The sequence below is a fragment of the Scyliorhinus torazame genome, chromosome 29, assembly GCF_047496885.1.
Source record: "Scyliorhinus torazame isolate Kashiwa2021f chromosome 29, sScyTor2.1, whole genome shotgun sequence".
Taxonomy (NCBI): domain Eukaryota; kingdom Metazoa; phylum Chordata; class Chondrichthyes; order Carcharhiniformes; family Scyliorhinidae; genus Scyliorhinus; species Scyliorhinus torazame.
The window spans coordinates 33,517,575-33,531,776 of record NC_092735.1 but is presented as its reverse complement, the minus strand read 5'-3'; the positions used below and the strand labels follow the sequence as shown (position 1 = coordinate 33,531,776).

General features: G+C 49.5%; 2 protein-coding genes across 4 annotated transcripts in view; one reads left to right on the top strand and one right to left on the bottom strand.

Moving 5' to 3' along the window:
- tbc1d17 (TBC1 domain family, member 17) overlaps positions 1-11,551 on the bottom strand; it is a 133,247-nt gene extending 121,696 nt beyond the window's left edge. The window contains exons 1-4 of the mRNA XM_072492372.1: positions 11,194-11,551; positions 4,042-4,140; positions 3,073-3,147; positions 174-294 (exon numbers count right to left, since the gene is read on the bottom strand). Of these exons, the coding sequence (XP_072348473.1) occupies positions 174-294; positions 3,073-3,147; positions 4,042-4,140; positions 11,194-11,220 (322 nt within the window). The 5' untranslated portion in view covers positions 11,221-11,551. The remainder of the gene's footprint in view (positions 1-173; positions 295-3,072; positions 3,148-4,041; positions 4,141-11,193) is intronic.
- Positions 11,552-12,293: 742 nt separating this feature from the next.
- akt1s1 (AKT1 substrate 1 (proline-rich)) overlaps positions 12,294-14,202 on the top strand; it is an 80,219-nt gene continuing 78,310 nt past the window's right edge. For all 3 annotated transcript variants that reach the window (XM_072492371.1, XM_072492370.1, XM_072492369.1), the window contains exon 1: positions 12,294-12,411. The gene's annotated coding sequence lies outside the window, so the exon portion shown is untranslated. The remainder of the gene's footprint in view (positions 12,412-14,202) is intronic.

The following is a 14,202-nucleotide window of genomic DNA, read 5'->3' as shown; positions in this document are numbered from 1 at the left end:
CAGAGGTTGGAGCTGAGGCACATCACTGGGGCCCTGCAATCGCATTCGGCACACCCTGGACGTCACTGTACTTGACGGCGATGACTGGTCAGTATCATTTCTCCACCTCGACCAGGCCAAGACTCACATACAAAAAATATGCATTACGTTAATAATAAACCAGCGTCTCTCACTGCGTAATTCCTCCATTGGGCGCACCCTGGTTCCTACTGTGCTGATTACGGCCCAGTCTGGTTCGTAACCCGGGTCAAACATCGCCTCCTCAGTGTGACTGGCTCCATTCATGGCAGAATCCTGAAAAAGAATAGGATAGCGTGAATGGAGAGAACAGGAAGAAGTAAATGAAATCACGTGAGGTGGCATCAAGCCAGGGTCATGAGAATTAAACTTTCAACAACAAAGAAAAAAATACCAACGAGTGCTTTGTTTAAGGGAAGTTAAACATGGAAGAAGAAAACAAAGAATAAGGCATCGCACTTTATGAAGGAGGTAAAGGCATTAGAGAGAGCACAGTAATGATTCACAAGAATCTACGAGAACTTCAGTTACATGGAGCAGCTGAAACTCTTCTCCTTGGAGAAAGAAATATTGAGAAATTTGAATCATGAGGGGTCCGGACAGAGTAGATCGGGAGAAACTTTTCCCACTGACGGAAGGGGTGAGAGTCAGCGGAGACTGGTTTAAAGCGAATTTCAAAAGAACATGGGCGGCAAGAATTCAGGATCTAGAATGCGCGGCCTGAGAGTCTGGTGGAGGCAGATTAAATTATGGCTTTCAAAAGGGAACGGAGACTTTTTTTCTTTTAAAAAAAATAATAAATTTAGAGCACCCAATTCTTTTTTCCACCTGAGGAAGGAGCAGTGCTCCGAAAGCTAGTGATTTGAAACAAACCTGTTGGACTTTAACCTGATGTTGTCAGACTTCATACTGTGCAACCAAGTCCAACGGCAGCACCTCCACATCATTTTTCCAATTAAGCATGGCCAATTCACTCACCCTCTACATCTTTAGGTTGTGGGGGTGAGATCCATGCAGACACGAGGTGAATGTTCAAACTCCACACGGACAGTGACCCGGGGCCGGGATTGAACCCGGCTCCTCAGCGCCGTGAGGCAGCAGTGCTAATCACTGCGCCACCGTGTCGGCCTCAGGGAACTGGATACTTATCAGAACAGAAAATAATTGTAGGGCTACAAGGAAAAGGACTTGCAGGGTTGCTCCTGCAGTGAGCGAACATGGGCAGAGACAGACAGAATGGCCTCCCGTGCTGTAATCATCAAAAAGTGTTCCTCAAACCTTTTTGTCTCTTCACAAAAACTTAACTAGTCATCCATGCTTTGCGTTACAGCTCCCAACATCTCCTCTTTTGCCTCTGTCTTTCCGGTGCCTTCCCCACCTCCCTCTGTGACGTCTGGACTTATATAAATGAAAGTTAATGTGGGCATTGTATTGCCCATGAACCTCGGGGCAGAGGGAGCTTCACACTGCATCCAACATGTGCTGGGAATGTTCAGCTTTGACAAATAAATGCAAAAGCTGTTAAATCTCTCACAGTGGCATGTGCTCTCATTACTTAAATAAGCAGAACTAGGGGGCATAGCCTTAAAATATGGGGAAGTACATTTAGGACTGAGCTTAGGGGGAACTTCTTCACCCAAAGGGTTGTGAATCTATGGAATTCCTTGCCCAGTGAAGCAGCTGAGGCTCCTTCATTAAATGTTTTCAAGATAAAGATAGATAGTTTTTTGAAGAATAAAGGGATTAAGGGTTATGGTGTTCGGGCCGTAAAGTGGAGCTGAGTCCACAAAAGATCAGCCATGATCTCATTGAATGGTGGAGCAGGCTTGAGGGGCCAGGTGGCCTACTCCTGCTCCTCATTCTTGGGCGCGATTCTCCACTCCCATGCCGGTTGGGAGAATCACCTGTGCTGCCAAATTTCCGGGGACGCCGGTCCGACGCCTTCCCGCGATTCTCCCAAGCGGCGGGAACGGCCCGGTCGAGTTTTGCGGGCCACAGAATCGCCGGAGACACCGAAAATGGCAATTCTCCGGCACCCCCGCTATTCTGAGGCCCGGATGGGCTGAGCGGCCAGGCCAAAACGGCGGGTTCCCCCCGGCGCCGCCCACACCTGGTCACTGCAGTTGTGGGCGGTGCGTGAACGCTGGGGGGGCGGCCTGTGGGGGGGCGAGGGGGGGATCCTGCTCCGGGCTTCAACTGGAATGTGGGGTGGCCCGCGATCGGTGCCCACCGATCGTCAGGCCGTCCTCTCTGCAGGAGGACCTCCTTCCTTCCGCGGCCCCGCAAGATCCGTCCCCCATCTTCTTGCGGGGCGGACGTAGAGAGGACAGCAACCACGCATGCGCGGATGACGTCCGTTATGCGGCGCTGGCCGCGTCATCTATGCGGCGCTGTTTTTACGCGGGCGACAAGGCCTGGCGCGTGCAGATGACGCGCCCCCGATCCTGGCCCATTGTCAGGGCTTGAATCGGTCGGGACCGGGGCCGTTCCGCGCCGTCGTGAACCTCAACGGTGTTCACGACGGCGCGGCCGCTTCGGCGTGGGAGTGGAGAATCCCGCCCCTTATGTTCTTATAAAAAGTTAACTTATTCAAATCAATGTCAGGTTGGGCCTTTATTCATTGGAGTTCAGAAGAATTAGAAGGGATCTTATTGAAACATACAAATTATGAGGGCGCTCGATGGGGTAGATGCTGAAAGATATTTTCCCCTTTTGGGTGAACATAGAACTAGGAGCACGGTTTCAAAATGAGTGGTGTCCCATTCAAGATGAAGATGACGAGGAATTTCTCCTCTGAGGATTGTTAGTGTTTGGAACACTCGTCCCCAGAGGGCAGTGGGGGTGGATCATTGATTATATTCAAGGCCAAGTTGCTCAGATATTTGGTTGCCAAACGTGTCAAGGGTTATGAGGAACAGGCAGGGACACAATCAGATCAACCATGTTCTTACTGATGGTGGAGTGGGCTCGAGGGGTCTAATCCTGCTCCCGTTTCTTATATTCAGTCCAAAACGTAACAGGCTTGTTCTGCACACATGGTCCTGGGAGGATTACCTTCTTAGAGTACAGGAATTGAGGGTGATCTCTGCTCTCACTGATTGGAATCCAATCCATCACAGTTTCGGGGCCCTGGAAAACAGACAAGGACAAATAATCCTTATAACAAGTCACTCCAGTTTGAAAGCAAAGGCGAGAACCGCTACTATTAGCATACACTGAATCACAACCGCATGGAAAGAGGCCATTCTGTCCAAGGTGCCCATGCTAACTCTTTGAAAGAGCTGTCCCCATTTAGCCCCACACCCCAGTCTCTTCCAACGCACCGCCATCTCCCTGCAAATGACTTCCCGTTGCCAGGTTTCGCCACGGAGGTCCTGAAGACAGCCATGTTGACGCTACGACCAAAAATACACAATAGCACCTACACTTCCTCAGGAAACTAAGGAAATTCTGCATGCCCACATTGACTCTTACCAGGTGAAGTTTGAGTTGAGGGGGTGGATGGAAGGGTTCTACAATTCATGGACATGGTTTATCCTGCACTTTCAAGAATTGGATGCCATTGAATATCAGGGTGGGGGGGTGGGGGTGGTTGAGTGTCTTGTTTATTGTTTCTCATGTATGGGATTGAGTTGAAGAGACTCCAAGACATAAGAGAGGGGAAGAAATTTCTGGGCAGTTTAATTCCGAATACAGGGATTGCCGCTCTTTTGGTTATAGCTATGATATCATGGCAAGTTTTTTTTACACAGAGGGTAGTGGGTGCCTGGAACTCGCTGCCGGAGGAGGTGGTGGAAGCAGGGACGATAGTGACATTTAAGGGGCATCTTGACAAATATATGAATAGGATGGGAATAGAGGGATACGGACCCAGGAAGTGTAGAAGATTTTAGTTTAGACGGGCAGCATGGTCGGCACGGGCTTGGAGGGCCGAAGGGCCTGTTCCTGTGCTGTACTTTTCTTTGTTCTTTGATGGAATTTCCAGCCCTCCTTTGCAGGAAAGGTCGCAGTGCAGTTCCTCACCTTCTCCAGGATCCGGATCACTCCGGGGATAAGAGTATCCTGGTCATTATTCCGTTTTGTGCCCGTGTGCAGAAACACGCCCTCTTTCTCGAAGGCGACCTGCGTGACAACAAAAAAAGGTCATAGCCGCGGTCACAGTCTGTTAAAGGGCAGCGAGGGCAGGCGTCCAATATTAAGTATGTAACGCACAGCATCTCACCTGACACATGCAGCACCTCAAAAATCAAAGCAGCTGCTCGGTGTAAATAATTGCTCTCTGGTAATCATGCCAGTTTGCAGAAAACAATCAAATACCCACCTGCAGAAAAATAACCTCTCGGCGTTCTGGACTAGCAATCCAGAGGCCTGCAATAATAATCCAGAGAGCACGAGCTCACACCTCTCCACTGGATCTTTGGAGACTTTGAAGTTAAAAGAAAATTCGGAAATAAAAGCAAAAGTGACAATGAAGTTGGAGATTGTTATTTGGAATAAAAACAACTAGTTCACCCAATACCCTTCAGGGAAGGCCATCTGCTGTTCTTCATAGATTAGCATAGAATTTACAGTGCAGAAGGAGGCCATTCGGCCCATCAAGTATGCACCGGCTCTTGGAAAGAGCACCCTACCCAAGGTCAACACCTCCACCCTATCCCCATAACCCAGTAACCCCATCCAACACTAAGGGCAATTTTGGACACTAAGGGCAATTTATCATGGCCAATCCACCTAACCTGCACATCTTTGGACTGTGGGAGGAAACCGGAGCACCCGGAGGAAACCCACACACACACGGGGAGGATGTGCAGACTCCGCACAGACAGTGACCCAAGCCGGGAATCGAACCTGGGACCCTGGAGCTGTGAAGCAATTGCGCTATCCACAAGGCTACCGTGCTGCCCCTCTGGTCTGGCTTATATGTAACTCAGGGCCCACACAGAATCATTACTGTGCAACAGGCCCATTAGCCCATTGTGCCTGCACCAGCTCGCCGGGTGTTGTCGTCCCCCCCCCCCCCCCTCCTCCACCCCTCCACCTCTCCGTAAACATGCACATTCTTCCCTTGTTGCAACAATTTAATTCTCTGTTGAATAGTTTTTCCTTTATTCTTTCATGGGATACTGGTGCCGCTGGCAAGGCCAGAATTTGCTCCTCATCCTTAATTGTCCATGAACGCAGTGGCTTGCTGGGGCTATTTCAGAGGGGCAGTTTAGAGTCAACCACTTTGCTGTGGGTCTGGAGTCACATGTAGGCCAGATCGGGTAAAGACGGTAGATTTCCCTCCCTAAAAGGTCATTAGTGAACCAGATGTTTTTTTTTTAACAACACTTGATGATAGTCTCACGGACACCATCACTAAAATTAGCTTTATATTCCAGGTTTACTAATTGAATTTTAATTCCACCAGCCACCATGCTGGGATTTGAACCCACTTTGCCAGAACATTAGCCTAAGCCTCTGGATTATTAGTCCAATTGCATTGCCACTACCCCACCATCTCCTCATTGAGTGAATGCCTCGATTGAACGTGCCTCCACCACACTAGTCAAAACCTCCAGGCCTTAAAAGAACTCAACATTTTGAATTCCGGCCCTGGGTCACTGTCCGTGTGGAGTTTGCACATTCTCCCCGTGTCTGCGTGGGTTTCACCCCCACAACCCAAAGGTGTGCAGGTTAGGTGGATTGGCCACACTAAATTGCCCCTTAATTTGGGAGAAAAAAAATAATTGGGTACTGTAAATTTATTTTTTAAAAAGAACTCGACAGGGTCACTTATTAACTTCCTGAAGTGGCCTAGCAAACCACTCAGCTCCATAAAACCACGGGAGCGGTAAATAAGGCCATTCAGCACCAACATTCCTCTTGAGCTGCGCAGTAACCCAGAATGCACTGGGCCGTGCAGCACAAAGGCAGCACACGACCAACGTTGGTCGAACTGCAATCTTAATGGGACCACGTGAGAAGAACATAAGAACTAGGAGCAGGAGTAGGCTATCTGGCCCCTCGAGCCTGCTCAGCCATTCAATGAGATTGTGGCTGATCTCTTTGTGGACTCGGCTCGAGGGAGAATTCAGAATGTCCAATTCACCCAACTAGCACGTCTTTCGGGAGGAAACCGGAGCACCCGGAGGAAACCCACGCAGACACGGGGAGAACGTGCAGACTCCGCGCAGACAGTGACCCAAGCCAGGAATCGAACCTGGGTTCCTGCTGCTGTGAAGCAATAGTGCTAACCACTGTGCTATTGTGCTTCCTTGATGATAGATTCAAGCGCTTTCCCCCACTACAGAAGTTATGCTAACCGGCCTATGGTTACCCTACCTTTTGTCTAACTCCTTTTTAAGACAGTGGCTACGCATTCGCTCTTTTCCAATCTGCCGGAACCGCCCCAGAGTCCAGTGAGTTTTGGTAAATTACCATGAGCGCATTTGCAAACAGCGCGTGCACAACCGAGGAAAGTTGTTCAATACCACCTTCGCGGGGCAACTCGGGGATGGTGATAAATGCCGGTCTTGACAGCAACGTCCATATCCCCCAAATGTCATGTGTGCTCTGCCCAAAGGTAGGTCCTTGTTTCTTTGTCTGCTGGTGCTTCATCCTTAGCTTAGTCAGCCCCCATGTATATTAGAAAACATAAATGCGGAACCAGAATGTGCTGCAAATAACCCAAAATAATCAGTTCCTGCTTCGCACTGAAGCTCTTTCTGTACAGCTAAAAATATTTTCTAAGTAAAATAACCACACAGAAGCAAGAAGTTAATTGCGATACCAGGCCAGCCATTATATACAAGTGTGGTTCTAATATTATTGATAATAATGGGATCTTTGCAAGCACTGACAAGCCAAGGCTAACTTTCTCGATACAGTAGCATCAGAGATGGTACATCCCACTAAAACACAGCACAGTGTGAATCACCAGTCACCCTTCCCTAGATCCCAATCCATCACTGGGAAAGATGACTTGCATGAGAGTGACTATTGCCCACTGAACTGTGCTTTACGCTGCCAATCAACTCTCTGATTATAATTTACCTTCTACCATACACTGTGGAGGAACTGCAGCTGCTCAAGATGGCCCACTCACCATGAGGTGTCACGGCGGCACAGTGGTTAGCGCTGCTGCCTCACAGCGGCAGGGACCTGGGTTCGATTCCAGCCTTGGGCGGCTGACTGTGTGGAGTTTGTACGTTCTTCCCAGTGTCTGCGCATGTTTCCCCGGGGTGCTCCGACCTCCCAAAATCCAAAGATGTGCAAGCTGCGTGGATTAAACACGCTAAATTGCCCCTTAATTGGGAAAAAATGAATTAGGTACTCTAAATTTATTTTAAAAAGAAAAAAGGTAGGGTTGCAGGAATAGGGCAGGGGAAGTGAGCCTAGGGGGGGTGCTCTTTCAGAGGGGGTCAGTGCAGACTCGGTGGGCCGAATGGCCTCCTTCTGCACTGTAGGAATTCTATGAAATCCACCTTCCAAGGGCAATTAGGGATGGGAAACAAAAGCTGGTCTTGCCAGTGATGCTCACATCATGTGACTAAATGAAAAAATACTACATTTGGCTCATCCAACAGACGCAGTGTCCAATATTTTCTACCCTCCTTCCCAGAGGGTGATGAGCATCACTGAGGCAAAGGCCCCAAGTCCCCCTCCAACACTCCAGTGACCATCTTTCATGTGTGAATTCAGCTGTTAGCCATGGGGAATTTTGCAGTTTAGCCTAATCCTGTCCTTACTTGCCATCTACAAATGTGGATCCTTGAGCAGTGGTCAGGAGCCCTCAGTAATTTCTCCCTTTCCCTGCCCCAGTGTAACTCCTCACAAGGTCAGCTACACTGTCGCTAGGCCAGCCGAGGTCCACTAACTCAGGTCAGGCCAGGTAATGGAAACCTTGCAGACCTGTGTCACCCAATTTCACATTGACCCTCCGAGTATGCAAGGGGTGCTCACGGTTGCATTGTAGGTATAAACGCTGTCAATCTGAAAGGAAGATTGGGGGGGCAAAATAAATGTTTGCTCTCTCGCTCGAGCTGTGGCTGAGGCAGTTCATAGGTTTGAATACACACAAAAATTCTGAAAGCAAAGGTCTCGGAAACAAATTTATTGGGATCAAGACTACTTAGAGAGCAGCCTGCAAATTGTTCATACTTTTATTTTCCTCTCAGTTTTCTGGAGAGGTGTGTGGCCCACAAAGATCACGCTGCTGTCATGGTGTACCTATTACTGTCTAATCAGAAATAAGAACATGCCTAGATGACCAACGTTTCAAACTTCTAGGGTCAGAGGAAGAAATTATGTACTGACAAAGCGCCACAGGTGTTAACACCATATAGAAGGTAAAATAAAGTCGCCATAGTCCCAGAAGACCATGGGCTGCTTTCCCCTTTGGGGGGGGGGGGGGGGGGGGGGGGGGGAAGAGCTGATAGATGGGGATTTAACCGGAGGGTCACTAACCGGAGGGTCACCACACCTCAGGCGAGGGGGCAGGGTCTTTGTGAACAATCTCAGCTGGAAATTGAACCCGCGCTGCTGGCCTCGCTCTGCATCATGAACCAGCTGTCCAGCAAATTAACTAAACCGGCCCCAACCCACCGCTATATATACACACAAGTACTTACTGACACTTTCAGTGCTACGCCACATACGTGAGGGTTAACAATGCAGATCAGCGGCCAACTCTCACTGTAACTGCAAGTACACTTCTTCCCATTACTACTCATTCAGGTATACTTATCAACATACTCACCACACATTCACGAGTACTTTCTGAAAGTTTGTATAACTTCTTATAAACTACACACGTCCCTGTTTTCACTATCACACATATACTTGTAGTTGGTATGAATAAGTAAATGTACAATGAGTGATCCTTTACAGAGTATTGCTGCAAAATAGTATACAATTAAGTGAATATAATGCTTTGCAAAGTATACCATCCTTCAGTGCATCCATGTACTGCAATATATAAATGAACAATTGAATATCTTGCAATCCTCTGGAAGTGACCAAATCCTTCACTGCATCACAGGAATTGTAACACACGAGTTATTACCTTGTAATTCTCTGCAGGTGATTCCTCCCATATTACAGTGTCTCTGTACTACATGGAATAGAGACTATTACCTTGTGACTCTCTCCAGGTGACTAGATTTTACACTGTATCACAGTGTCCCTGCACTGCAGGGTATAAGGAACATGTTATTATTTATAACTGTCCACAGATGACCACATCCCACACTGATCAGTGTCTCCACAGGGTAACTCTGCTTTCGGCTACATCCCACACTGTATTAGTGTCGCTGTATTATAGGACAAAAGGAATGAATTATGACTTAATAATAATATTTGTGCGTGGGTTTACTCCGGGTGCTCCGGTTTCCTCCCACAAGTCCTGAAAGACATGCTCTTAGGTAATTTGTACATTCTGTATTCTCGCTCTGTGTACCCGAACAGGCGCCGGAATGTGGCGACTAGGGGCTTTTCACAGCAACTTCATTGCAGTGTTAATGTAAGCCTACTTGTGACAATAAAGATCAATATTATTATTACAGTACAAAGACATGCAGGTTAGGTGGATTGGCTACGCTAAACAAAATTGCTCTTTAAAACAAAATTGTCCAGTGATTTTCAGGGTGGGTGGCGTTACGGGGCACAGGAGGGGGCATAGGTAGGGGGCTCTTTTGGAGAGTCGGTGCAGACTCGACTGGCCGAATAGCTTCCTTCGGCACTGTCGAGGTTCTATGATCACATTCTATCCCACACTGTTACAGTGTCCCACAAGTGTTAAGTGACTCTCAAAATACAAAACCATCGCACCCAGTATCCCACTTTTTTCCTGTACTACAGGTAACAAGGAATCTGCAGGTGAAGATATCCTCCCTACGCTGTATTTCAGTGTCTGTACTCTACTACAGGGCATAGGGAATGGGTTTAAAAAAAAAAAAATTTAGAGTACCCAATTATTTTTTCCCAATTAAGGGCAATTTAGCGTGGCCAATCCACCTAACCTGCACATCTTTGGGTTGTGGGGGTGAGACTCACGCAGACACAGGGAGAATGTGCAAACTCCACACGGACAGTGATCCGGGACCGGGATCGAACCTGGGTCCTCAGCGCCATAGGCAGCAGTGTTAACCACTGCACCACTGTGTCGCCCAGAGGGCAGAGGGAATGAGTTAGGAGTTATTGCCTTTGAATAGAATAAAATCCCTACAGTGCAGGGGGCCATTCGGCCCATCGAGTCTACACCGACCTATTTAACTCCCCCTTCCACCCTGCCCTATCCCTGTAACCCCATAACCTAACCTGCACATCCCTAGACACTAAAGGGCAATTCAGGATGGCCAATCCACCTAACCTGCACATCTTTGGACTGCGGGAGGAAACCACAGCACCCGGAAGAAACCCATGGAGACAAGGGGAGAACGTGCATACTCAACACTGACAGTGACCCAAGGCCAGAATTGAACCCGGGACCCTGGTGGCTGCGAGGCAACAGTGCTAACCACTGTGCCACCTTGTGACCCTCTGCAGATGACCACATCTCTCACTGTAATCCTGTGTCTCTGTGCCACAGGGTAGAAGGGACAAGTTGTCATCCTTGGGGCTCTTTGAACGTGCGCATATTCATCTACATTGTATCCCAGGGCCCCTGCCCTGTACACAGGGCATTGGGGATGATTTATTGCTTTGTGATCCTCTGCAGATGACCACATCTCACTGTAATCCAGTATGTCTGTGCCACAGGGTAGAAGGGATGGGTTGTCACCCCTGTGACTCTCTGAACATGTACATATTCGCCCACATTGTATCCCAGTGCCTCTGCACTGTAACAGGGCATGGGGAATGAGTTGCCTTGTGACTCTGCAGATGGCCACATCTCACTGTACTCGAGTGTGTCTGTGTACAGGGTATAAGGAACGAGTTGCCACCTTATGGCTCTCTGAACGTGTACATTATCACCCAAACTGTATCCCAGTGCCTCTGCACTGTACACAGGGCATAGGGGATGAGTGACTTGCCTTGTGACTCTCTGCAGATGACCACATCGAACTGTACTCCAGTGTGTCTGTGCCACAGGATACAAGGGACGGGTTGTTATCCTCTCTGAACGTGTACACACTCGCCCACACTGCACTACAGGGCACAATAAGGGAGGGGAGGGGGGCGTTAAGTTATTACCTTGTAACTCTCTGGAGAGGATCCCATCCTCGGCTTCTGCTCGGCTCAAAACAATTCTCCTTGCATCATTTCCGGACCGTGCCCGGTTTATCATTGGTTGCTGCTTGGCTCGCCCACTTTGTGTGTGGTGGTGGAGGGGAAGGAGGAGAATGGATCAGAGAAAAACCAAGTGCATTACTCTCGACCCAACACTTTGATGTTTGTTTTAATCGGTCTGGGAATGGCTCATCTGGTCGCTCGGCCGACGGGCTTGCTCGCTGCCTCCACTTCCAACTCCAGGGTCACCCTTGGGCGTCTGTCGGCCAGTGTCTGAGCTGGCACTTGGAGAGCAATAAATAGTTGTGGCACCCACACTGGGAGCAGCCAGCCAGAGGCAGAGCAAAGACCGCCCCCCCCCCCCCCACCCCCCACCTAACTGTTTTAAACCACCCAGCCTCCCGCATCATCGCTGATTAAGCCTCTCCCTCCCTCTCAAATCTTGAATAAAATTTTCCACACGAGAGGCATTTTTAAAAAATAAGTTTCAAGTCGAAGAGAAAATGTCCCCTCCCCGCCCCCTCCGGTCGCCATCTTTGTGAGGGGCAGCCCGGCGGTTGTTTATCTTCGTGGTGGAGGAAGGAGGAAGTGCCAAATATAAAATATATTCTTTCGCTCCCTTCCCTTGTTGGTCTCCGCCGTGTTGACAGGGCGAGGGGGAGTCTCTCTCCCTCTCTATCTCTCCCTTCCAGCCCGTCTGCGGCGCGTTGCTAAGGCCGGCCGCCATCTTGATGCGGGGCAAAGCATCCCCCCCTCCAAAACAAACTCTCTCGGCCACCCTTCACTTCTGATCGCCAGGCGGGAGGAAGGCGGAGACATGATATTGAGATTTGGAGTTGGAGGGAGTCACCGGCGTTTTTCACCCCCCCAAAAAAATATTCTAAACCCCCCGGATGGCGGGGTAAACAAACGGTCGCCATCTTTGTTCGGGCGCCGCCATGTTTGTGCGGGGCGGGGCCGGCGAGCCCAGAGCGCCGATCGATTCTTTTTTCTTTTTATTATGAATAAACGTTTACTTATATTTTGTTTTAACATCGTGGCTCGAAATTTGGAGCGGGGGGGGGGGGGGGAGGGCCTGAGAGGATGTGCGTCTGACGTAGCCAACGCGGTGACATAAGAGGGTGACGCGGCGCGCCTGCGCGTTCCGGCTGAGGGAGGCTGTGAGGAGAGGGAGAGGAACAGGTAAGGAGTCTGAGGGTGAGGGGACCTGAGGGTGAGGGCCCCAGAGGGTGAGGGCCCCAGACACCACCCTCTCCCCTCGGCTTTGCACCCTGTCATTGCCCCTTTCCCCCTGTTCTTGTTTGGACCCCCCCCAATCATTCCTCTTGACCCACCTCCTGCCTCTTGACCCACCTCCTCCCCTCCATAGAACATAGAACATAGAACAGTACAGCACAGAACAGGCCCTTCGGCCCTCGATGTGCCGAGCATTGTCCGAAACCAAGATTAAGCTATCCCACTCCCTGTCATTCTGGTGGAGGGGTTTGCCCCCAGATCCTCTCTTTGCTCCACTTTTTTTTTTGTTTTGCTTTATCTCTGCACTGGGGCTGCTGCAGTGACTCACCTGCCCAAACTGCTTTCTGCTCTGGGGTGCCATGTGCCTGGACAGACAGACCGATAGAGAGAGACATAGAATTCCTACAATGCAGAAGGAGGCCATCCGGCCCATCGAGCCTGCACCAGCCCTCTGAAAGGACATCCTACTCCAGCCCCCCCCCCTTATCGCTGTAACCCCCACTTAACCTTCTGGGTGCTACGGAGCAGTTCAGCCGATCCACCTAACCAACGACTCCTTGAACTGTTGGAGGAAATCGGGGCACCCGGAAGAAACCGCTTGGAGGACGTGCACCCTCCACGCAGGCAGTCACCCGAGGCCGGAATCGAACCCGGGTCCCTAGAGCTATGGAGCAGCAGTGCTTTTTAAAAAATAAATTTAGAGTACCCAATTCATTTTTTCCAATTAAGGGGCAATTTAGCGTGGCCAATCCACCGAGCCTTCACGTCTTTGGGTTGTGGGGCCGAAACCCACGCAAACAGGGGGAGAATGTGCAAACTCCACGTGGGCAGTGGCCCAGAGCCGGGATCGAACCTGGGTCCTCGGAGCCGTGAGGCAGCAGTGCTAACTACTGCACCACCCTCTTATGTGCTGCCTGTGGATCTGCAGTGCTAACCACTGTTCCATCGTGACCCCCCCTCCCCACCGCCCATAGTCCTTGAGCCAGCCCAGAATTAAGTGTTGTGATTTGGCATTTATGAGAGATGCGCTCTGAGAAAGACTAGGCAATTCCCATCTTGTACGGTACCTCGCTCTTAGTGACAGCACAGATATATATATATATAACGCCGAGCTTAAAACTGAGTGAAAACGATGCATCTCTTAACTGTCACTGAAATCTTGGTGTGGGGGCTGTCGTGCTCCGCAACATGAGCGACTAAGCTTTCTCCAGTGTTAGTTTTTGATAAAGCCTCCACTCTATGAATTTTGGTTTATTGTCACGTGTACCGAGGTACAGTGAAAACTCTTGTTTTGCGTACAGTCCAGGCAGCTTGTTCCATACATGCAAAAACATGGGTCATAACGATAGATACATAATGTAAATACATAGAGACAGACATTGGGTGAGCATACGGTGCGGAGTGCTACTCGGTAGCAAAGATGTGTGGAGTGATCAGTTCGGTCCATTAGAGGGTTGATTAAGAGTCTGGTAACAGCGGGGAAGAAGCTGTTTTTGAATCTGTTAGTGCACGTTCTCAAACTTTTGTATCTCTTGCCGGATGGAAGTCGTTGGAAGACAGAATACTCTGGGTGGGAGGGGTCTTTGATTATGCTGCGGTGGGGGAGGGCTGCACTGTGGGGCCGTTTCGAACAACAGCAAAGGAGTTATCATTGGTGCTCTGGTTGATATTTATCGCTTGAGTTACAAAATGTGGGAGCTTGCTGTGTGCAGATAGGCTGCTGTCTCCTTGCATTGC